Source organism: Physella acuta, unplaced genomic scaffold, assembly GCF_028476545.2.
Source record: "Physella acuta isolate Inbredline_101_S28 unplaced genomic scaffold, ASM2847654v3 ptg001149l, whole genome shotgun sequence".
Classification (NCBI taxonomy): Eukaryota; Metazoa; Mollusca; class Gastropoda; family Physidae; genus Physella; species Physella acuta.
In genome coordinates, this window is record NW_026732666.1 from 39,706 (window position 1) to 64,071 (window position 24,366).

The window sequence follows — 24,366 nt, forward strand, 5'->3', positions numbered from 1 at the left end:
GGGGGGGGGGGAGGGGGTGATAGAGATTAGTGTACACAACTAAGTCAATGGCAGATATGTGTGCATACAATTAGGGGAATCAAAGCAATACGTGTACAAAATTACGGAATCCCTGAAATTACAAAATTAGGGGAATCACTAACATTTGTATACAAAATAATATATATATATATCTGCCCCTAATAGCCGTCACCAAACCCGTCTCTGTGATTGTAAAATGTACACAGAGTGAACACCGCTCACCATATCATGTGGGGGTGGGGTGGGGGTGGTAGTGATAGTGATAGAGAGGAAGAGAGGGGACTGCAAAGGCGCGCTTGCAGCTTGTTTTCTAACTGATCCCAGAAGAGAATTATATATATAGATAAATATAATAATATATATGATGTGAGGTAAAATTTTTGTTTAGTTGGCTCAGAAGCAATGGCGTCGCTAGATCGAGTTTCACCCTGTGTTGCGCCTTGTGGTTTAAATCCTCCCCCTAAACTACCAACGGAAAAAGTTTTAGGCGACATTTATATATTTTTACACACACACACATATATACATATATATATATATATATATATATATATATATATATATATATATATATATATATATATATATATATATATATATATATATATATATATATATAGATATAGATATATATAGATATATATAGATATATATATATAGGCCTATATATACAAAGGGGATGGGCTATGGCTAGGCGATCCGGAAATAATAAAGAAATCCCTCTCCCCCATTATATATATATATATATATATATATATATATATATATATATATATATATATATATATATGATTATTTGTATATATATATATATATATATATATATATATATATATATATATATATATATATATATATATGTGTGTGTGTGTGTGTGTACAACGTGACATGACTGTATGTAAATATATACTTGTACATCGTGATATGGTTATCTGTGTATGTAGTCTATATATTTTATTTGATATAGACGTCTAGTTTATGTTGCGATCAAGTTTCTTTAAAATAAGACATACCACTTTTTACGAAGTTTGGTTTTTATTATCGAGAACAAGATCTAGAACTAGATTCTAGATCTTTAATGTACTTTTTTGCAAACAGTTTTTTTTTTAAATTTCAACAGGAAGTTGAAATCTGAGTTTACAACATGGCGGGTGATTTCCGGAAACTTGGAAAAGTTAATAGTATGACGTCATTGAAATATGATTGTGTGGAGAATGTTAATTTTTTTTTATAGCCGACACCTTATTTTTGTGTGTGAACAACTTCATATGCAAAAGAATAGAACATTCTTGGTAAAAATAGTTCTTTTAAACGACGAACAAATAATCATGATTATCTTAAAGGATTATTTCTTTTTTAATCTAAAAATTATGACTAAAATGTATAGTTATACTAACTAGACTCTAACGAGCCTCATCTGCCCGAGGGTTCGAACTCGAAACCGTGACCTTTACCGACTTGACCACGCCCACCCCACATTGAGGATCAAATGGACAATTTCAAAGATGCCGAGCATAGAATAACTTTTTATTTATAATTGTATCCGTTTCGTTTTAAACTAACTGTTTTGCAATGTTGTTCGCTATTCAATTCCCCAAAACTTTTTGAACTTCTCAATTTGAATTGTTGGAACAGTCACACTATTCGAGTATGCGGTTACATTCACTAATACTTCAGCTTGTCTATACAAGGGTATATCAACTAAAATAGATTACAATATTGCGTACAAGCAATACATCTATGTTTCTTACCAGTTCCTCTAGAGAATACAATTAGTAATTTATATATTCAATTTTAAGTAAATCGCACATCATCATTTCCCGTTCGTAATTAAATTTTTTTTTAAATATTGGAGAAAGATTGGGTTTATTTTTCTATACCCTAAAGAACGATCAAAACCTTTTTGTCATTACGTATTTATTCCAGCAAAAATTACGTGTACCTAAAACATTTACCCTTCACGTAATATATTTCAAAAGAAAGAAGTTAAAGAACAAAAATGTTTGTTGCTCAATCTAATTTCCATTAGGGTAAACCCGTGTTCGCATGTTTGAATTAGAGTAGATTAAATGTTAAATGTTAGCAGTAGCGTAAGTGGGCAGATTAGTTAGTTGGTAACATATTGGGATAAGATAAGGATTAACATACAATAAAAATAAAAACATCTATCCTATATATGTACATTATTAATTATTAATTACTAAATACAACAACTTGCACTAGTAGATTATTTAGTATGAAATTAAACAAAACGCACCGTAGCGTTTATATCAGTTATACACGCAATATATTTCAAAAGAAACAAGTTAAAGTGGGTAGATTAGTTAGTTGGTAACATATTGGGATAAGATAAGGTTTAACATACAATTTAAAAAAAAACCATCTATCCTATAGATCTATATCTATATTATGAATTACAAATTACAACGACTTACGCCAGTAGATTATTTAGTGTGAAATTAAAGAAAAACTCACCGTAGCGTGTATATCAGTTATACACGAAAACTAGACCTTTTACTCAGCCTGTCTGATCTCCTTACCGTGCGTTGCTTTCTATTATTACCAAATGTTCAGTTGAAGGACATATAACTATTATCACGTTATCTTAAGACTCGGCTCTCAATCTATTCCGCACTATTAGACACACTTCATCACGTTCAATAGGTACGCAATAGTTTTTAGTAATGCAACTCTGGTGTCAATAAAACATGTAAAGTACAAAAAAAAATAATAAAAAACGTTTAAATAACAAGCTTTTATGTAATAATGCACTAAAAAGTAGAAAATAAATAATATTATACACTACTAAATGTTTGGGGTTCGGGAGATTTAACCCTTAGAATAAAAATCCGGATCTTCAACACACTCGTAAAACCTGTTTTACTCTATGGAGCTGAGACATGGAGAATAACTGCTATAAATAAGAAGAAAATACAATCATTTATAAACGCATGTCTCAGAAAGATCCTGCGAATTCGCTGGCCTAAAACCATCAGAAATGATGTTCTATGGCAACGGACAAATCAACTGCCAGTGGAAGTAGAGATCCTCCAGAGAAAATGGAAATGGATTGGCCACACACTCAGGAAGCCTGTATCCAGCATAACAAGACAGGCCCTCACCTGGAATCCACAAGGCAGGAGGAAGAGAGGCAGACCAAGAAAGACCTGGAGACGTGACCTGGAAGAAGACACCAAGAAGATTGGATACACCTGGGGACAGTTGGAGAGACTAGCCCTGGACAGAGACGTCTGGAAAGCTCTTGTCAGCGGCCTATGTCCCAGTAGGGACGGCAGGCAAACATGATGACTATTTTAATTACTACGAGCCGACCCGCTGCGTATCATACGCCGCTATTTAGTTTTTTTTTTTTCTACTTTTCAGTAATTTATAATTTGTGAATTCGACAGTACCAATGCTGCCATTGAAAACATTTGCTTAAAAAAACTAACCTCCCCCCCCCCCCCCCACGTGAAAGCAGCCTCCTCTTAGTTACCTCCTCTAAGTTTAAAATCGTTTCAAACTAAATTATCTGCCCCTAATAGCCGTCACCAAACCCGTCTCTGTGATTGTAAAATGTACACGCAGTGAACACCGCTCACCAGATCATGTGGGGGTGGGGTGGGGGTGGTAGTGATAGTGATAGAGAGGAAGAGAGGGGACTGCAAAGGCGCGCTTGCAGCTTGTTTTCTAACTGATCCCAGAAGAGAATTATATATATAGATAAATATAATAATATATATGATGTGAGGTAAAATTTTTGTTTAGTTGGCTCAGAAGCAATGGCGTCGCTAGATCGAGTTTCACCCTGTGTTGCGCCTTGTGGTTTAAATCCTCCCCCTAAACTACCAACGGAAAAAGTTTTAGGCGACATTTATATATTTTTACACACACACACATATATACATATTATATATATATATATATATATATATATATATATATATATATATATATATATATATATATATATATATATATATAGATATATATAGATATATATATATATAGGCCTATATATACAAAGGGGATGGGCTATGGCTAGGCGATCCGGAAATAATAAAGAAATCCCTCTCCCCCATTATATATATATATATATATATATATATATGATTATTTGTATATATATATATATATATATATATATATATATATATATATATATATATATATATATATATATATATATATGTGTGTGTGTGTGTGTGTGTGTACAACGTGACATGACTGTATGTAAATATATACTTGTACATCGTGATATGGTTATCTGTGTATGTAGTCTATATATTTTATTTGATATAGACGTCTAGTTTATGTTGCGATCAAGTTTCTTTAAAATAAGACATACCACTTTTTACGAAGTTTGGTTTTTATTATCGAGAACAAGATCTAGAACTAGATTCTAGATCTTTAATGTACTTTTTTGCAAACAGTTTTTTTTTTTAAATTTCAACAGGAAGTTGAAATCTGAGTTTACAACATGGCGGGTGATTTCCGGAAACTTGGAAAAGTTAATAGTATGACGTCATTGAAATATGATTGTGTGGAGAATGTTAATTTTTTTTTATAGCCGACACCTTATTTTTGTGTGTGAACAACTTCATATGCAAAAGAATAGAACATTCTTGGTAAAAATAGTTCTTTTAAACGACGAACAAATAATCATGATTATCTTAAAGGATTATTTCTTTTTTAATCTAAAAATTATGACTAAAATGTATAGTTATACTAACTAGACTCTAACGAGCCTCATCTGCCCGAGGGTTCGAACTCGAAACCGTGACCTTTACCGACTTGACCACGCCCACCCCACATTGAGGATCAAATGGACAATTTCAAAGATGCCGAGCATAGAATAACTTTTTATTTATAATTGTATCCGTTTCGTTTTAAACTAACTGTTTTGCAATGTTGTTCGCTATTCAATTCCCCAAAACTTTTTGAACTTCTCAATTTGAATTGTTGGAACAGTCACACTATTCGAGTATGCGGTTACATTCACTAATACTTTAGCTTGTCTATACAAGGGTATATCAACTAAAATAGATTACAATATTGCGTACAAGCAATACATCTATGTTTCTTACCAGTTCCTCTAGAGAATACAATTAGTAATTTATATATTCAATTTTAAGTAAATCGCACATCATCATTTCCCGTTCGTAATTAAATTTTTTTTTAAATATTGGAGAAAGATTGGGTTTATTTTTCTATACCCTAAAGAACGATCAAAACCTTTTTGTCATTACGTATTTATTCCAGCAAAAATTACGTGTACCTAAAACATTTACCCTTCACGTAATATATTTCAAAAGAAAGAAGTTAAAGAACAAAAATGTTTGTTGCTCAATCTAATTTCCATTAGGGTAAACCCGTGTTCGCATGTTTGAATTAGAGTAGATTAAATGTTAAATGTTAGCAGTAGCGTAAGTGGGCAGATTAGTTAGTTGGTAACATATTGGGATAAGATAAGGATTAGCATACAATAAAAATAAAAACATCTATCCTATATATGTACATTATTAATTATTAATTACTAAATACAACAACTTGCACTAGTAGATTATTTAGTATGAAATTAAACAAAACGCACCGTAGCGTTTATATCAGTTATACACGCAATATATTTCAAAAGAAACAAGTTAAAGTGGGTAGATTAGTTAGTTGGTAACATATTGGGATAAGATAAGGTTTAACATACAATTTAAAAAAAAAACCATCTATCCTATAGATCTATATCTATATTATGAATTACAAATTACAACGACTTACGCCAGTAGATTATTTAGTGTGAAATTAAAGAAAAACTCACCGTAGCGTGTATATCAGTTATACACGAAAACTAGACCTTTTACTCAGCCTGTCTGATCTCCTTACCGTGCGTTGCTTTCTATTATTACCAAATGTTCAGTTGAAGGACATATAACTATTATCACGTTATCTTAAGACTCGGCTCTCAATCTATTCCGCACTATTAGACACACTTCATCACGTTCAATAGGTACGCAATAGTTTTTAGTAATGCAACTCTGGTGTCAATAAAACATGTAAAGTACAAAAAAAAATAATAAAAAACGTTTAAATAACAAGCTTTTATGTAATAATGCACTAAAAAGTAGAAAATAAATAATATTATACACTACTATTTTAATTACTACGAGCCGACCCGCTGCGTATCATACGCCGCTATTTAGTTGTTTTTTTTTCTACTTTTCAGTAATTTATAATTTGTGAATTCGACAGTACCAATGCTGCCATTGAAAATATTTGCTTAAAAAAACTAACCCCCCCCCCCCCCCCCCCACGTGAAAGCAGCCTCCTCTTAGTTACCTCCTCTAAGTTTAAAATCGTTTCAAACTAAATTATCTGCCCCTAATAGCCGTCGCCAAACCCGTCTCTGTGATTGTAAAATGTAAACAGAGTGAACACCGCTCACCAGATCATGTGGGGGTGGGGTGGGGGTGGTAGTGATAGTGATAGAGAGGAAGAGAAGGGACTGCAAAGGCGCGCTTGCAGCTTGTTTTCTAACTGATCCCAGAAGAGAATTATATATATAGATAAATATAATCTAATATATAAAGCTCAATTCTGTAACGCATATGTTTGTCGTTGGCATTTCTACGGATTTAAGTGTTAGATCAATTATCGTGCGCGTTTGTCTAAATTTATGAGTTAAAAAATTACTATTAAAAGTGTTGGGAAATCATTTTCATTTTTCAAATTATAGTAATAATTGTCGGCATGTTCATTAAACACAAGTTTTAAAAAAAATATCATCTTTTACAAAAATTCTAATTATGTTTTTATTTAGTCCTATAGCGCTTACTTCCCTTTGATAAATTAGGCAAAACACAATTACTTCCCTTTATGAAACCTTTGCATTAGTTGAAAAGCATTTACTTTTTAATTACTTTGTTTTGGTGTTGGGAAAAAAATAATTACATAATTAGCGGGGATTGATCAAGTGCAAATGTTTTAGGTATTTTACGGATAAGCTTGGAGTATTATAATTGTTCATTAAATTGAAACAGGCGCGTTCGTTTAAGTGAGTGCAAAAACTATGAATAAGTTGGGGTACTATAGTCGTTTATTAAGCTAAAACAGGCGATTCTGCCCCGGGCGTTTATGTTCGCGTTAGTGTTTTCTTTGTGTTTAGGTGGGTTTGCGTTAGTGGTTGCGTTTTGATTTGGTTCGTTTTTGTTCTTTCTTTTTTCGTTTTTGTTTTTTTTTGTTTGGGTTTGTATTTGTGTTTTTGGTTGGTTTTGCGTTTGGATTTGGTTTGTTTTCGTTTGCTTTTTCGTTGTTTTTTTTTTTGGTATTGGTGTTTGTGGTTGGGTTTGTTGTTAGGTTTTTGTTTTCGTTTGTTTTTTCTTTGTGTTTGTATTGGTGTTTGTGGTTGTGGTTGGGTTTGTTGTTAGGTTTTTGTTTTCGTTTGTATTTCTAATTGTGTTAGCGTTATGTTTGCGTTTTGTTGTTTTGGTTGGTTGTGGTTTGGGTGGGCAATGCCGGGTTTATGATGATTACTAAACACACAGGTAATGGTCTTTAACGGAAAGGTTTTTCACAGAAGCCAGAGCAGGGCCTGGCCGGGACGGCTAGTAATATATATGGTGTGAGGTAAAATTTTTGTTTAGTTGGCTCAGAAGCAATGGCGTCGCTAGATCGAGTTTCACCCTGTGTTGCGCCTTGTGGTTTAAATCCTCCCCCTAAACTACCAACGGAAAAAGTTTTAGGCGACATTTATATATTTTTACACACACACACACATATACATATTATATATATATATATATATATATATATATATATATATATATATATATATATATATAGATATAGATATAGATATATATATATATATATAGGCCTATATATACAAAGGGGATGGGCTATGGCTAGGCGATCCGGAAATAATAAAGAAATCCCTCTCCCCCATTATATATATATATATATATATATATATATATATATATGTATATATATATATATATATTTTTATATATATATATATATATATATATATATATATATATATATATATATATATATATATATATATATATATATATATATATATATATATATATATATATATATATTGTTACGTTCTGCGTTGGTTTCAAATTCAAGAACGACTCGGGTTAACGTTCAATACTTTTATTCGTCTCAAAATGCATTCAAACTTAGCCCTCGCTAGTAACCAACCCCTGACAATCATTCACACCCGCTTTTATACCGCATTCGACCTTGGGATAACAATACATAAACACACCGGGGTTAACAACATTCTAGGGTGAACTCAACTCACACACGCACTCTCCCCTAAGTCTAGACTATTCTATCCTATTCTAATCTAACCTACAACTGACCTGTAACACTACCCCACCTAAGTATTTGTAGTAATACTACAAATACTGACAAAAAAAAAATCCTATCTAAATAAAAAACAACAACACAAAGCCTTTCATTCGCATACACTAGTACACAAGTTAAAAATATACATTCCAAAGAATGTATATGACAGATTGTATATACAATGGAATACATAATGAAAATATACAGAACTGCTACCGACATGGAATATACATTAGACTACTAATCAGTCTCTTTAAAAAAAAATACATCATTTGAATTTTACCAAACATACAGACTACTTCAATTTCGAGCTAGCACATTACATTCGTGTAAGTAACAAACAAAAAAATTCATACACACCCAGTTGCAATGTATCAAATCTAGAAACTTTCCAAACCAAAATTGTTGAGTCTACCCTGTGCGATCTGTGGCTACACTGGTTCATGACTCCTACCCATATCTCAACCATTCTACATCACAAAAATTTGAGTCTACCTTTTGCACTCTCTGGCTACAATGGTTTAAATTACAATTTACATCTCAGACTCTCAATCTAAAATTTCTTGACAAAAAATCAGCTAGAAGATTATCCCTTCCCGGGATGTGTTCTTTAGAAAATTTATATTCCTGTAGCAGTAAGGACCAGCCTGTCAGTCTGGCAATATTGAACCTATAGTTATTAAGGTATTTTAGAGCACGCTGGTCCGTCTGCAGTACGAAGCTAGCGTTGTATAAATACAACGCTAGTTTGCCTGTGGCCCAGACAATTGCTAGGCACTCTCTTTCTATAGTAGAGTACCGAGTCTCTCTCGGTTGGAGTTTTCTACTGATGTATTTTACTGGTCTCAGGACCCCATTTCTCATTTGCATCAAGGCTGCCCCGATATCTCGTGACGAGGCGTCGGTCCTGAGGATAAATTGCTCATTAATATTAGGTAAAATAAGAAATGGTTCTAAGTTCAAGTGTTTCTGGACCCGTCTTAAAGCACGGTTACATTAATCCGACCACACGACCTTTTCAGGTTTACCCTTTGCTAACAAACCTGCGTTGGTCTCGATGAATTCTGGTATAAATTTAGCATAATACCCTATAAGACCCACTAATGATCTTACTTCTTTCTTTGTGGTGGGTATTGCTATGTTTAAGATTTTGTTTACCTTGTTGTTTTTTTCTGGTGACAGCAGCCCCGTCTCTACTACGTGCCCTAGGAAATTAATTTTTTCAAACCCTAGCTCCAATTTGGCAGGTCTTACTGTCAGGCCCGCGTCCTTCAATCTATTAACACCGCCTTTATTGCCATAACGTGTTCCTCCCATGTCTCGCTGTGGATAAAGATGTCATAAAAAATGACACATTTTCCAAGTCTTTTAATACGACTCGCATTATTCTGGCGAATGTGGCGGGTGCCGTGCATATGCCAAAGGGCAGGTAATTAAATTGAAATAAGGCCCAGGGTGTGACGAATGCGGTGAGTTTTTTGCTGTCATTTTGCATTGGGATCTGCCAATACCCTTTTGTGAGGTCGAGTTTAGTAAAATATTTTGCCCTGTTTAATTTAGCGAACAGCTCATCTGTGTCTGGGATGGGTTCCGCGTCGTAGACTGTGACTGCGTTAAGTCTCTTATAGTCGACACAGAACCTTGTCGACCCATCTGTTTTCTTAACTAGTACTACAGGTTCGCTTAAGTCGGAGTCGGACCACTCTATTATCCCCAGTCTCTCCATTTCATCCATCTCTTTCTTCATAAGCTCTCTTCGTGCGTATGATATGCAGAAGGGTTTAGTTCTTATTGCTCTGGTGTTGGTCAGTTTTATTTTATGTTCTAGTAAACTTGTTTTTCCAGGTAAGTTGCTAATTACAGCTGTGTACTCTTGGATAATTTTGTCTAGATCCGTCCGCTGTGTTTTTGTCAGGGTGTCTCCTATTCTGATATCACTTAACTTGGTTTCTTCCAGTATGTCGGGTGTTTTTATTGTGTCCAATGGGATACCCGGTTTTAAGTCCTCCTCATCTGATAGTGATACTTGGTTTTCTTCTTCTGCCTCCAACACTCCTGACACTACCGCTAACATCGGGTGCTCCGTCTAGTTTTTTTTCTGTGATGGTACAGCATCATCCGATTTACATGGACCACCTTAGTGCTGTCCCCTGTTTTAATAACATAGTCAAAGTCCCCGATTTCGTTTAAGACTTCGTAAGGTCCCGCCCACCTTAGCTCTAGTTTGTATAATAGTTGGGGCTTCAATATCAGCACATGATCCCCCACTTTGATATCTTTGGTTGTGGCTGATCTATAGTAGTAGCTCTTTGCTTTGTCTTTCTCAACTTCTGATTTGCGGGTTGCATAACTGCATGCCGTTTGCAACTGCTGTTTAAGATCCAACAGGTAGTCATATGCAGCTCTAGTCTTATATTACCTCACTTCTCCTGTGAGGAAATCCTTTAGGATGCTCATCGGGCCCCTTATTTTCCCGCCGAACATAAGTTCGAATGGCGGGTAACCAGTACTTTCATTCGGTACTTCTCTGTAGGCGAAAAGTGCCGCTGGGATGAACAAGTCCCAATCGTCATTGTCTTGAATGTCCCTGAAGCCTACCCTTCTCCCTCTGTACTCATGTCCAATTTGTCTACGATTGGACCGGCACCCTGCCGCTATGTGCCCCTCAGCCCCACAGTTGAAGCATTTGATTGGGTGTCTTCTGGGACTATTATTACTACTCGGCATAGGTTGGACCGGACTTTGTCTTCTTCGCTCCTGTTGAAGGTTGACTTCATTTCTTGTGCACCATTCCTCTCTAATGGGGCTCTTAGATCTAGGTCTTAGGGTTCGTTTGTCCATGTCCTCTCTAAAGGGATTCCTAGATCCTGATGCAAGTGCCATGGGGCAACAAATGTGTCCTCTGCCACGTCGATCGGTTTTAATTTCCTGTCTGGGTAGATGTCAAAGTAGTTGTCACAAGCATTTTCTACGTCTGTTATTGTACTCGGGTTTTGCCTGAGGACGTGCTGTCTTACGTCTTGTCCGACTGTTCTCATTATTTTGTCTGTTAAGAGTAGGTCAAACAGTCCGTCAAATGTTTTGTCACACTTGCTAGCTTCGACCCATCTTCTCAAGTAGTGTCGCACCCTCCTAATGTAACTCCCTGCTCTATCTTGTTCTGAAGGTTGGGCACTATTAAACTTCTCACTATATCCTTGCTCCGTCAGACCAAAGTGTTTTAAGACCTCCCTTTTCAGTTTCCCATAACTCTCTTCGGCTCCCAATTCTGTTAACCACGATTCGCAGCCTATATCTAGCAGAACTTTTCTAAACTCGTGGCACCAAAACTTATCTTCTAAGCCTATTTCTCGGGCTTCCCTTTCTAAAATATCAAGCACCACCTCCATATCTGTTTAGTCCCTACTGTTTCTCAGCCCAGTCAGCTTAATTTTTGGGGTCTGTGCCCTACCCCTGCCCTTTATGTCTTCCTCCCTGTTCCCCTTCTTTTCCTCCATTGCTAGTTCCAGCTCCTTCAGTTTTAGTCTTTCTTCTGATTCGATTTTAGCCCTAGCTAGCGCCCTGTCTGCAGTCCTCTCGTCCCTTTAAGCCTGCTGCCTAGCCTTAGCCTCCGCCTCTAACAATTTAGACTCAGCCCATTCCAACCGCTCCTTTCCCTCTAGTCTACATCTTTCCCCTAACGCTATAAAATGCTCTAGCGTTAAACCTTCGCTAGCCATCTCACCTTATCCACTTAGGATTGGATGCCGAAATTAAATTTAATACCCAATACAATGTTAGGTAAAGGGTAATCCCCGGTTGCGAGTACCGTGCCAAAGACTAATGCAAAAACACTTACCTCAATAAGTACCAATCTGTTGTAGTAGTCCCTTCCCCTACTTTAGCCCTTCGAAACAATGGTAAATCCTGTGATGGTGAGGCTCTGTGCTGGTAACGTCCGCTGATGGTAAGGCTCTGTGTGGGTAACGTCCGGTGATGGCGGCGTCCAATGATGGTGAATTCCAGTTAGTGTGACTTCCAATGATGGCGATTTTCTGTTCTGGTAAGGTCTCAGGATGGTAGAGTCCAGCGATTGCGACTTTTTGTTCTGATAAAGTCCTAGTATGGCGGTGTAGTCCAGCGATGATGACGTCCAGTGGTGGTGACGTCTATTGATGGTGAAGTCCAATGATGGTGATTTCCAGTGATGGTGGCGTCCGGCGATGGCAACTTTCTGTTCTGGTAAGGTCTCAAGATGGTAGAGTCCAGTGGTGGTGACGTCTATTGATGGTGACGTCCAATGATGGTGATTTCCAGTGATGGTGGCGTCCGGCGATGGCGACTTTCTGTTCTGGTAAGGTCACAGGATGGTAGAGTCCAGTGGTGGTGACGTCTATTGATGCTGACGTCCAGTGGTACTAACGTTCTGATGGCGACTGTCTGTTCAGGTATGGTCCCAGGCTGGTATAGTCCAGTGATGATGACGTCTAGTGATGGTGACGTCTAATGATGTTGACGTCTAATGATGGTGACGTCCAATGGTAATGACGATCTGATGATTGCGCTATCTTTACTTGTTTAATACTTGCGACCAGTTGTTATGTTCTGCGATGGTTTTAAAATTCAAGAACGACTCGGGTTAACGTTCAATACTTTTATTCGTCTCAAAATGCATTCAAACGTACCCCTCGCTAGTAACTAACCCCTGACAATCATTCACACCCGCTTTTATACCGCATTCGAAGAGATGCCTGGAAGAAACTCTGCAAGTTAGGCTAGGCTTTATGAAACGTGTTGGGCTCGGATTTATGAAATCATTAGGCTCAGGCTTATGAAATATTTTAGGTTAGTACTCACGAAATATGTTTTTCTATAATTCATGAATCATGTTAGTTAGAGTTCAGGATTCTAGTTTGCTAGCTTGTAATTTTTCATACACAAGAACGTGTTGACAATACGAAGACAAGATCTACTTGAGATTATTTTAACGGTTTTTTTATACTCTTCGTTGAGTGTGGGAATGATGGTAGTCCATGTATAAATAAATAAATTAGTTTGAATTTACATACTAGACATTTTAAGCTAAATAAATATATGTACATACCGCCCCCCCCCCCCCCGAACAAATGAAATTTATATAATTTATATAGAAAATATATACTTTTAACAGTGTCCGCCCCCCCCCAAAGAAAGTCTACCGCCCCCCCCCCCCCCCCCCCCGAAAATTTCAAGTGCCAACCCGGAGAAAAAAGTCTGGAAGAAACACTGCTAACTTGTTCAATAAAACGTTGCTAAACTTGTACCCTAAAGCATCAGCCTAATTATAAGCCTAAAATAATAACTTAAGATTTAGAGATAAACCCTAACCTAACTTGTACCATAAAACCCTAGCTTAACTAGTACCATAAAACCGTAGCCTAAGTTTTAGCATGAATCCCTAGACTAAATTAAATTTTACATACACAGTTTCGGCTGAGCTAGGGTCACTGAAACCTTATCAGTACGATATTTAATTTCTACAGCTATTTAATCAATCTAAAAAAACTTGAAGGAAATATTTCCGGGGTCGAAATTTGAGAAATAGGTTTATCTAATTTCACAATAGCGTTGTTTAACATTCACACAATTTGATCTGGTTTCATGGCTGTAAATACGCGCTAGAAACTCGCTCTCAATCCACATTATAATGGTACTTCTGGTGTGTGGTATCAGAAATTTTGTTGAGTTGGCTGAAAAGTTTACTTTTATTAATTTGACCTTAATGTCGAATGTTTCTTATAATAATTGTTGCATATTTTTGTTGTACCCTATTTGGCAACAAGACTGTAATCATCGATGTTCGACTTTGAATGAATGTGACCTACTTAGGTCTTGTATTTTTTTAGTTTACATTTGTTATTCCACCATGAATGGCCTTTGGTGTAATCACCGGTATTTTTCCATAGTTTCAAGAAAGAGATATACCCGGTACTTTTCCATCACAAGAGATGGTGTAATCCTTATATAATTACGATTGGTTGATTCGGACATCGGCGATGGCCCAACCAATAGTCTTATGAATTGAAGGTGACCTCCCATGTAGACTAAGGTGTTAAATAGTCTGCGCACACGTTTCTCAAGGCGGTCGAGATCAGACATCCTGAGGGAGGTGGCCGTGTGAGAGTCGCCATATTGTACTTTGTAGTTTGAAGCAGTTTTTCCCTTATTACTTGTGGTTTTAAGTAATATTGTGTGCTTTAAGTAGTGTAATTAAGCTGTGGTGATTTTCCTAAGTGCCATATCCTGTGATAGTGTAACATAGTGTTTTTCTTCAACTTGTAAGTTGGGTTTTTGTTATTCTACTAATTCATTTTATTCTGTATAAAGCTAGAGTCTTATCTTGAACTTGTACACTTATTAAAGGTTATATATAGGTTAAATGTGTTGTTGGTATCTAGAGTTCCTCGAGTATATCCCCTAGACGTAATGTACGAGTCCTTGTTTAATTGTTGTACCAGCTACCTTTTATAAGGCCACGAGCCATTTGTGTGTAACCATCTAAACGAACCCGGGTACGTTCGCCAGCTCTGCGTCTGCTAGTGTGGTGTTCGTAACAACATACAGACCTCAAATACATACCTTACGAAAAGAAAATGCTTTCTTTATTGCAGTATTAAACGACAGTATCCATGCTCATCATCACTATAATGTGTTCTTTATACATTAAAAATAATTAAAATAACTATGTCGCGTCTTTTAACCATTTCAATTTTTTGTTTGTTGGTCATGTTATTTGCATTTATTTATACATATATTTACAATGGTCTCAGCAAAATGTAATACGGTAGTTAAATTTCTTTGAACTATTTCTTTTTTTTTATTTATAAACAAACGACATAGTTTGTACATGAACCTACTAACTTTATCTTACACAATCGTAAATTCTTTGATGGCATCACGATAATTACAGTTTTAAATTAAATCTCTCATTCTAACACTACAACAAGATTCAAGTTAGGTTGTCAAAAATCATATTTTATTGCAATTTGAATGATTGCCATTTCAGGCTTGCCACACTCGTATAGACAAACAAATTTAACAAAAAACAACTAATAGACACTGAACGCTGAAGGCAAAGGTAGTAGACTTTGTGTGGGCCAGGTCAGCGGCTTGTAAATAGACACCACGCACAGGAACGAATATTACTTTGTAAGTTACACAGGAAAAGACAACCAGTTTTTTTTTCAAAAATTTGAATGAGAAGTTAATATTCATTAAACAAATACATTATTAAACATTTTTAAAAAATTATCAAACAATAGCCAAACAAAGAAAAACTATTTACAAAAGTTAGTTATAAACTTAAGCTGTTTTGTTACCCTGAACACACTCTTGTTTCTTTCCTTCTTTAAATAAAAAAAATCTTAAGGCACGTTAAATTTGCCACTTTAAAATGTTCATGAAATAATCTATATATTGATAAAGCAGCTAAGTGTACTGTTTAAGAGAGAAAACATCCAGAATTCTCACCTTTTTTTTTGTATAAATAAAGATTAGATCAATGAATTAATCAATGAATTATTGGTATACAATAGTAACTTAAGAGAGACGACACTAGAGACAAATTAAGAGACAGATTTTTCTAGGGTTTGTAAACTGTAAACTATTTAAATACAATTGAAAACACTATATTAACTTGATTTTATATATCAGATGAAATTACCCTGTTTAACTATAACAATTGTAAATTTTATTTCTAATTCAAGTAAATTTCAGCAGTCAAGCAAATGTTTAGACTTTGCTTAAGAATAACAACTGAATATTAAAATATAACTTTTATCTAATTATTCATACTTAAAGATTTAACAGAAGACTCAAAGTTACCCCCAATACTACGCCGCAAAATACACCAGTAAAAATTGTTGAGTAGACAGTTTTTGCCAGCTTTTGACGTTGTGCTGGCAATAAGAGCTCGCCGAACTGAAGGACTGTCCGTGTATAAAAGTAGGTGTCAACCACTGCCGCACCAACACAAATGGCACAACACAAGAAAAGTATTCCTGTAAAGAGACCAGGTATTATAAATTTTAACCGAGCCTCTGAAAAAACAAAATGAACTAAAAGCAATTGCATTAACACACACTTGCCCCCACTCTTCCGTCCCTCTCCCCAGTCACATCCCCCCACCACACACACACTTCCAAAATTACATAAAGATTTTAAAATTGTTTACCATTCAACACAACTAAGGATATTGTGATGGTATTTTTGTTTCCATTTTTTGTTTGGGGGGGAGCGGTGGGTTCTGTTTTCTCCGGAACGTCAACTTCCTGCAGTTGTTTCGTTTCCTTGAATATGCCATGCTTAATTTGTCTTAGGGAATCTTGATAAGCTTTAATCAATTTTTTGTTTTCTTTTCGCTCTTGAAACAGCATCTCTTTCAATGCCTCGACAGTATTTGAGACGGACAGATTGCCGGGACTGTCTAAATCGCCTTCAAATATTTCCGTAGTTTCCGTATTTTTTGGCTCAGAAGCAATTAGGCCTATAAAACAGCCTGCGGTATTTCAATAAATTTAAATTAAATGGTAATAAAATTAAAATTGAACCAAATTTCATAAAAGCTAATTTTACACCAGTTTTTAATATCTCTCTCTCTCTCTCTCTCTCTCTCTCTCAATATATATATATATATATATATATATATATATATATATATATATATATATATATATATATATATATATATATATATATATATATATATATATATAAAACTTACTATAAATTATAGCCATGAAAAGGAAAGATGCTTGGCATCTTTTATAGGGCTGGGCTGCTTGAACCTAAAGAAATTCAAACAGATGTATCGTATAATAAAACGCTAACTTAGTTAAGTATGGACAATGTACGCTATCCCAGTTAACATTAGATAATGGAATCTAGTCAGGCTTAAACAACAGACACCAACCTTGGTAGGTTTAGCTGAACCTGGTCCCTTTGTGTCAAACCTGGTCCTGACCGGGTCAGTGAGGTCACCGACACAGCCCTCCGTGTAGCGGGTCTTGGTGGTGTCTGTCAACATCAGTCTAGACACCACACCGGCCTCTGTGGGGGGAACGTGTGGGGAATGTTAAACCTAACTGTTAAAGTGTATGTGATGTTAAACCTAGGTGTGATTAGGTGTTATAGAAAAGTGTATGGAATGTTAAACCTAGGTGTCGTTTTGTGTGTAAAAGTGTAAGGGATGTTAAACCTAGGTATGGTTAGTTTTTTTAAGTGTATGCGATGTTAAACCTGGGTGTGGTAAGGTGTTAAAGTGTATTTGATGTTAAACCTAAATGTGGCTAGGTGTTTATTGTGCTTAGATGTAGTTAATAAACAGTCAGCTGTAGTTGGTAGCAGAGGCGTAGCGAGGGCGGGGGAGGAGGGGGGGGGGGGGCATATGTCCCCGGTCGCCGACCCTAGGGGCGCCAAAACGGGTTGAAAAAAAGTTAAAAGCTCATTTTAGCAGCAGTTTTGCATTATAAATATAAACATTGACAGTTTTTTCCGGGCGCCGGAAAGGGTCGCTTAGCCTCTGGTTAAACTTGATCTCTATCTATTTTTGATACGATCTCCTTTAACCTATTGTGACTAAAGTAAAGAAAAAATTAAATTTTTGAACATCCCTGATGGAAAAAAACAAACTATTTTTAACTAACCAATCAACGAGCAGCAGGTGACGATGGCGTCAGTGCACGGTCCAATGGCGTCCATGACGGACTGCCGGACGAAGCCGGTGGTGCTGAGGACTTTGAGCTTCCAGTGGGGCTCTGGGATATCTTCACAGTGGGAGGAGAGCATCTGGATCATGGAGGGCTGCAGGCTGGCGATGGTGCACTTCTCTTTCTCTATCAGGTCCCAGGTCTGAACGTGCCAGTAGAAAGGACGGACGGGATTAGTGGTAGGTAATCTAACGATTGGTTTATTTTATTTTGTTTGGGTAATACATTCAGAGACGTAATCCTAATCCCGGTTTGTATCCAATCGAAGTAAACAACCGGAACAATTTAAAATCATTAGACTTACCCATGTGACTCACACAACAACTATAACTGACCCACACAACGACCATAACTCCCTGACACACACAACGACCATACCTGACCCATACAACGATCATACCTCACTGACCCACATAACGTCCATACCTGACCCTCAAAACGACCATACCTGACCCATACAACAATCATATCTGACCAACACAACGACCAAATATGACCCACAGAACGACCGTATCTAACCCATACAACAATCATATCTGACCAACACAACGACATAACCTGACCCATACAACGACCAAATATGACCCACAGAACGACCGTATCTAACCCATACAACAATCATATCTGACCAACACAAGGACATAACCTGACCCATACAACGACATAACATGACCCATGTAAAGAAAATACCTCTTTGACCACCACAACAACTTTACCTCACTAAACCAACATAACGACAAAAGCTCACTGACCCACACAACGACCATACCTGACCCACACAACGAATATACCTTTCTGACCCACACAACGACCATACCTCACTGACCCACACAACGACCATACCTCCCTGACCCACACAACGACCATACCTCACTGACCCACACAAGGACCATACCTCCCTGACCCATACAACGACCATACCTCCCTGATCCACACAACGACCATACCTTACCCACACAACGACCATACCTTACTGACAACCTTCTCCGCCGGACAGTCTGTGAGAGTGGACTTGACGATCGTACATCCGGTGCTGATGTAGCAGAACGGCAACCCTGTCAACCAGCTGACAGGCCAGTCGTTGTAAACTACGTCATCACGTATGATGTTAAACATGTCCTCGACCCGGTGAGCGATCTGACACAGCTGGGAGTGGTTACGTAACACCAATTTGTAGTGCTCTGGGGAGATACATGGATCAAATGTTCTGGGGAGATACATGTATCAAATGTTCTGGGGAGATACATGGATCAAATGTTCTGGGGAGATACATGGATCAAATGTTCTGGGGAGATACATGTATCAAATGTTCTGGGGAGATGAATGGATCAAATGTTCTGGGGAGATACATGGATCAAATGTTCTGGGGAGATACATGGATCAAATGCTCTGGGGAGGTACATGGATCAAATGTTCTGGGGAGATACATAGATCAAATATTCTGGGCAGATACAAGTAGACAGTTTCTGGGAAGATATAAGTATTGATGCTTTGTAACGCTGCATCTGGGAAATTGTGAAGACAAGTTTTCTAGATTTGGTTTAGAAACTATTTTGTTTGGGGCGGCGTAATCAAGGGAGGGAGGGAGGGAGGGAGGGAGGGAGGGAGGGAGGGAGGGAGGGAGGGAGGGAGGGAGGGAGGGAGGGAGGGAGGGAGGGAGGGAGGGAGGGGAGGGGAGGGAGGGGAGGGGAGGGAGGGAGGGGAGGGGAGGGAGGGGAGGGGAGGGGAGGGAGGGAGGGAGGGAGGGAGGGAGGGGAGGGGAGGGGAGGGAGGGAGGGAGGGAGGGAGGGAGGGAGGGAGGGAGGGAGGGAGGGAGGGAGGGAGGGAGGGAGGGAGGGAGGGAGGGAGGGAGGGAGGGAGGGAGGGAGGGAGGGAGGGAGGGAGGGAGGGAGGGAGGGAGGGAGGGAGGGAGGGAGGGAGGGAGGGAGGGAGGGAGGGAGGGAGGGTTATGCTGGTGGCAATAAGAAACTGACCTCGTTCTGGAAAACTCTCCCAGATAAACCTCAGCTTGCCGTTGACCGTTCGGTAGCTGAGCTCAGGCCGGGGGTCAATGATTGGCTGGGTTAAAGCGTCGGAGTGACACAGCATCTGGGGGGAGGGGGGTGATAGAGATTAGTGTACATAATGTAGTCAATTACAGCTATGTGTGCATACAATTAGGGGAATCAAAGAAATAAGTGTACAAAATTAAGTAATCCCTGAAATTACAAAATTAGGGGAATCACACACATTTGTGTACAAAATAATATATATATATATATATATATATATATATATATATATATATATATATATATATATATATATATATATATATATATATATATATACATATATATGATTATTTATATATATATATATGTGTGTGTACAACGTGACAGGACTGTATGTAAATATATACTTGTACATCGTGATATGGTTGTCTGTGTAGCCTACCTAGTCTATATATATTTTTTTTAAATAGATGTCTAGTTTATGTTGCGATCAAGTTTCTTTAAAATAAGACATACCACTTTTTACGAAGTTTTTTTTTTATTATCAAGAACAAGATCTAGATCTAGATTCTATAATGTAGATCTACTTTTTTCAAACAGTTGTTTTTTAAATTTCAACAGGAAGTTGAAAGCAAAGTTGACAACATGGTGGGTGATTTCTGGAAACTGTGAAAAGTTAATAGTATGACGTCATGGAAATATGATTGTGTGGAGAATGTTAATTTTTTTTTAATAGCCGACACCTTTTTTTTGTGTTTGAACAACTTTATATGCAAAAGAATAGAACATTCTTGGTAAAAATAGTTTTTTTTTTTAAAGGACGAAGAAATAATCATCGTTATCTTAAGGGATTATTTCTTTTTAAATCTAAAAATTATGACTAAAACTGTATAGTTATACTAACTAGACTCTACTCTAACGAGCCTCATCTGCCCGAGGGTTCGAACTCGAAACCATGAACTTTACCGACTTGACCACGCCCACCCCACACGAAGGATCAAATCGATAATTTCAAAGTTGCCGAGCACAGAATAACTTTTTATTTATAATTGTATCCGTTTCTTTTTAAACTAACTGTTTTTGCAATGTTGTTCGCCATTTAAATTCTCAAAACCTTTTTGAACTTCTCTATTTGAATTGTTGGAACATTCACACTATTCGAGAATGCGGTTACATTCACTAATACTTAAGCTTGTGTATACAGGGGTATGTCCATTAAAATAGATTACAATATTGCGTACAAGCAATACATTTATGTTTCTTACCAGTTCCTCTAGAGAACACAGTTGGTAATTAATATATTCAATTTTAAGTAAAACATATATCATCATTTCACGTTCGTGCCCAAGACACATGGGGCAGATAAATGATATTTTCCGGGGAGGGGGGGGGGGACAACATTTCCAAGGGGACGGACACTTGTTAAAGTAGGCCTATATGTTTTCTATATCAATTCCATTTCGTTCGGGGGGGGGGGGGCAAAGATTTTCTTCGAGGGTGGGGAAGTTGCCTGGAAGATACTCTGACCGCCTAAAATGTGTAAAGTAATTGATTTTTTTTTTTAAATTTGGAGAAAGATTAGGTTTATTTGTCTATACCCTAAAGAACGATCAAAAACTTTTTGTCATTACGTATTTATTCCAGCAAAAATTACGTGTACCTAAAACAATTACCGTTCACGTAATATATTTCAAAAGAAAGAAGTTAAAGAACACAAATGTTTGATGCTCAATCTAATTTCCTTTAGGGTAAACCCGTGTTCGCATGTTTGAATTAGAGTAGATTAAATTTTAAATGTTAGCAGTAGAACTAGCGTGCAGCTTAGTTAGTTGGTAACATATTGGGATAAGATAAGTTTTAACTTAAAATTTAAAAAGAAAAATTACATCTATCCTATATATCTACATTATTATTACTAATTACAACCACTTAAACCAGTAGATTATTTAGTATAAATAAAATAAACGCACCGTAGCGTGTAGATCTGTATCAGTTATACACGCAATATATTTCAAAAGAAACAAGTTAAAGTGTGCAGATTAGTTAGTTGGTAACATATTGGGATAAGATAAGGTTTAACATAAAATAAAATAAAAACCCTCTATCCTATCTAGATTCTAGACTCTATATCTGTATTAGATCTATTAATTACTATTTACAACGAATTACACCAGTAGATTATTTAGCATGAAATTAATCTCACCGTAGCGTTTAGATCTATATCAGTTATACACGAAAACTAGACTTTCCACTCAGACTATCTGATCTCCTTACCGTACGTTGCTTTCTACTGTTACCAAATATTTGACTTGAAGGACATATGACGTTATCTTAAGCCTCGGCTCTCAATCTATTCCGCACTATTAGACACGCGTCATCACGTTCAATATGGTTTTAAGTCGTGCAACTCTGGTGTAAATAAAACATGTAAAGTACTAAAAAAAATTTCATAAAAAACGTTTTAATAACAAGCTTTTATGTAATAATGCACTGAAAAGTAGAAAATAAATAATATTATACAATACTATTTTAATTACTATAAATATAATAATATATATGGTGTGAGGTAAAAATGTTGTTTAGTTGGCTCAGAAGCAATGGCGTCGCTAGGTCGAGTTTCACCCCGTGTGGCACCTTGTGGTTTAAATCCTCCCCCTACACTACCAAAGGATAAAGTTATAGACATTTATATATTTTTACACACACACACACATATACATATATATTATATATATATATATATATATATATATATATATATATATATATATATATATATATATATATATATATATATAAATATATATATATATATATATATATATATATATATATATATATATATATATATATGCCTATATATATATACAAAGGGGATGGGCTATGGCTAGGCGATCCGGAAATAATGAAGAATATATATATATATATATATATATATATATATATATATATATATATATACATATATATATATACACACTTTAGATAGATTTTAATCTCTATAACGTATATGTATAATAAGTTAAATAAATTAAATTTCATGAATATATTTGTGTATTTTCTTTATAAATTAAGCTGCAACGATAGAAATCATTTCCCTCATGTAGAGGTTAGCGCCCTCAGTCCTGTGTTGTTAAACTCAAGCCCGTTGGAGCAGTGCTAAAGTTATGGCCTTCCAATGGAAATAGAGAAAATATCATTTCAGAATACCGGAAAGGCCATACTACTTACGCAAAATCAGATGTACAACTGTTTTAAAATATTGTCAGACCCCCTCCTCCTCACACTTCCACAAACACTCCTAGGTTGTTGTATAATAATTTGCTTGATTGATAGAATGATAAGTTGATTTTTAATTTTCCAATGTGGTATAACCCCAATCCACTTCTGTGGACAGGATATTTGGTGTCATCTTCCTAAATTTGTGCAAAAATTATTTTAATTCACCAAGAAAAAAATGCATTAAGTGACCTTAAGCTTTCACTTATTAATTCGTGTCGAAAAAAATCATTGCTTTTCTAGTAAATTATTAAATTTATATCTTAATATTTTCGCCATGGTGTCACCCTCCCCCTCCAAATGGTGTCACCCAGTGCGGTCAGCACCCTCCGCTACGCCTCTGAACATTATGATAATTACACTTTAAACTTAAAATTTCTAATTTTAAAAAAACATCATTAGATTAAGGCTGGCTGAAAATTACAAAATTTTAATGCCAATTGACCTATTGCCATTTCGATGTATTATTAAAAAAATATAAAGTGTTATATATATATATATATATATATATATATATATATATATATATATATATATATATATATATACATATATATATATATATTTAGCTTAAAATGTCTAGTATGTAAATTCAAACTAATTTATATATTTATACATGGACTACCATCAATCCCACACTCAACGAAGAGTATAAAAAAACGGTTAAAATAATCTCAAGTAGATCTTGTCTTCGTATTGTCAACACGTTCTTGTGTATGAAAAATTACAAGTTAGCAAACTAGAATCCTAAGCCCTAACTAACACGTTTCATGAATTATAGAAAAACATATTTCGTGAACACTAACCTAAAATATTTCATAAGCATGAGCCTAATGATTTCATAAATCCGAGCCCAGCACGTTTCATAAAGCCTAGCCTAACTTGTTCAATAAAACGTTGCTAAACTTGTACCCTAAAGCCTAATTAGAAGCCTAAAATAATAACTTAAGATTTACAGATAAACCCTAACTTAACTTGTACCATAAAACCCT

The 24,366-nt window shown here is 36.1% G+C and overlaps 1 protein-coding gene across 1 annotated transcript; it reads right to left on the reverse strand.

Annotated features, from left to right (window-relative positions):
- Window positions 1–15,882: 15,882 nt before the first annotated feature.
- On the reverse strand, window positions 15,883–22,451 carry LOC131956448 (uncharacterized). Its single transcript, XM_059320889.1, has 8 exons — window positions 22,299–22,451; window positions 20,075–20,189; window positions 19,071–19,282; window positions 18,039–18,243; window positions 17,306–17,442; window positions 17,117–17,180; window positions 16,568–16,891; window positions 15,883–16,394 (listed from the first exon to the last, which is right to left on the reverse strand). Exons 2-8 carry the CDS (start codon window positions 20,187–20,189, stop codon window positions 16,189–16,191), a joined length of 1,263 nt encoding a protein of 420 aa, XP_059176872.1. The 5' UTR covers window positions 22,299–22,451; the 3' UTR covers window positions 15,883–16,188.
- Between the last annotated feature and the right edge of the window lie 1,915 nt (window positions 22,452–24,366).

Bases quoted from the DNA above. Each gene is read 5' to 3' on its own strand.
- LOC131956448 (XM_059320889.1), bottom strand. From the start codon at position 20,189: ATGCTGTGTCACTCCGACGCTTTAACCCAGCCAATCATTGACCCCCGG. The intron at 17,181-17,305 runs GTTGGTGTCTGT...GAATTTCTTTAG, and splicing joins GTTCAGCTAAACCTACCAAG to GTTCAAGCAGCCCAGCCCTA. The intron at 16,395-16,567 runs GTAAACAATTTT...GTCTCTTTACAG, and splicing joins ATCCTTAGTTGTGTTGAATG to GAATACTTTTCTTGTGTTGT.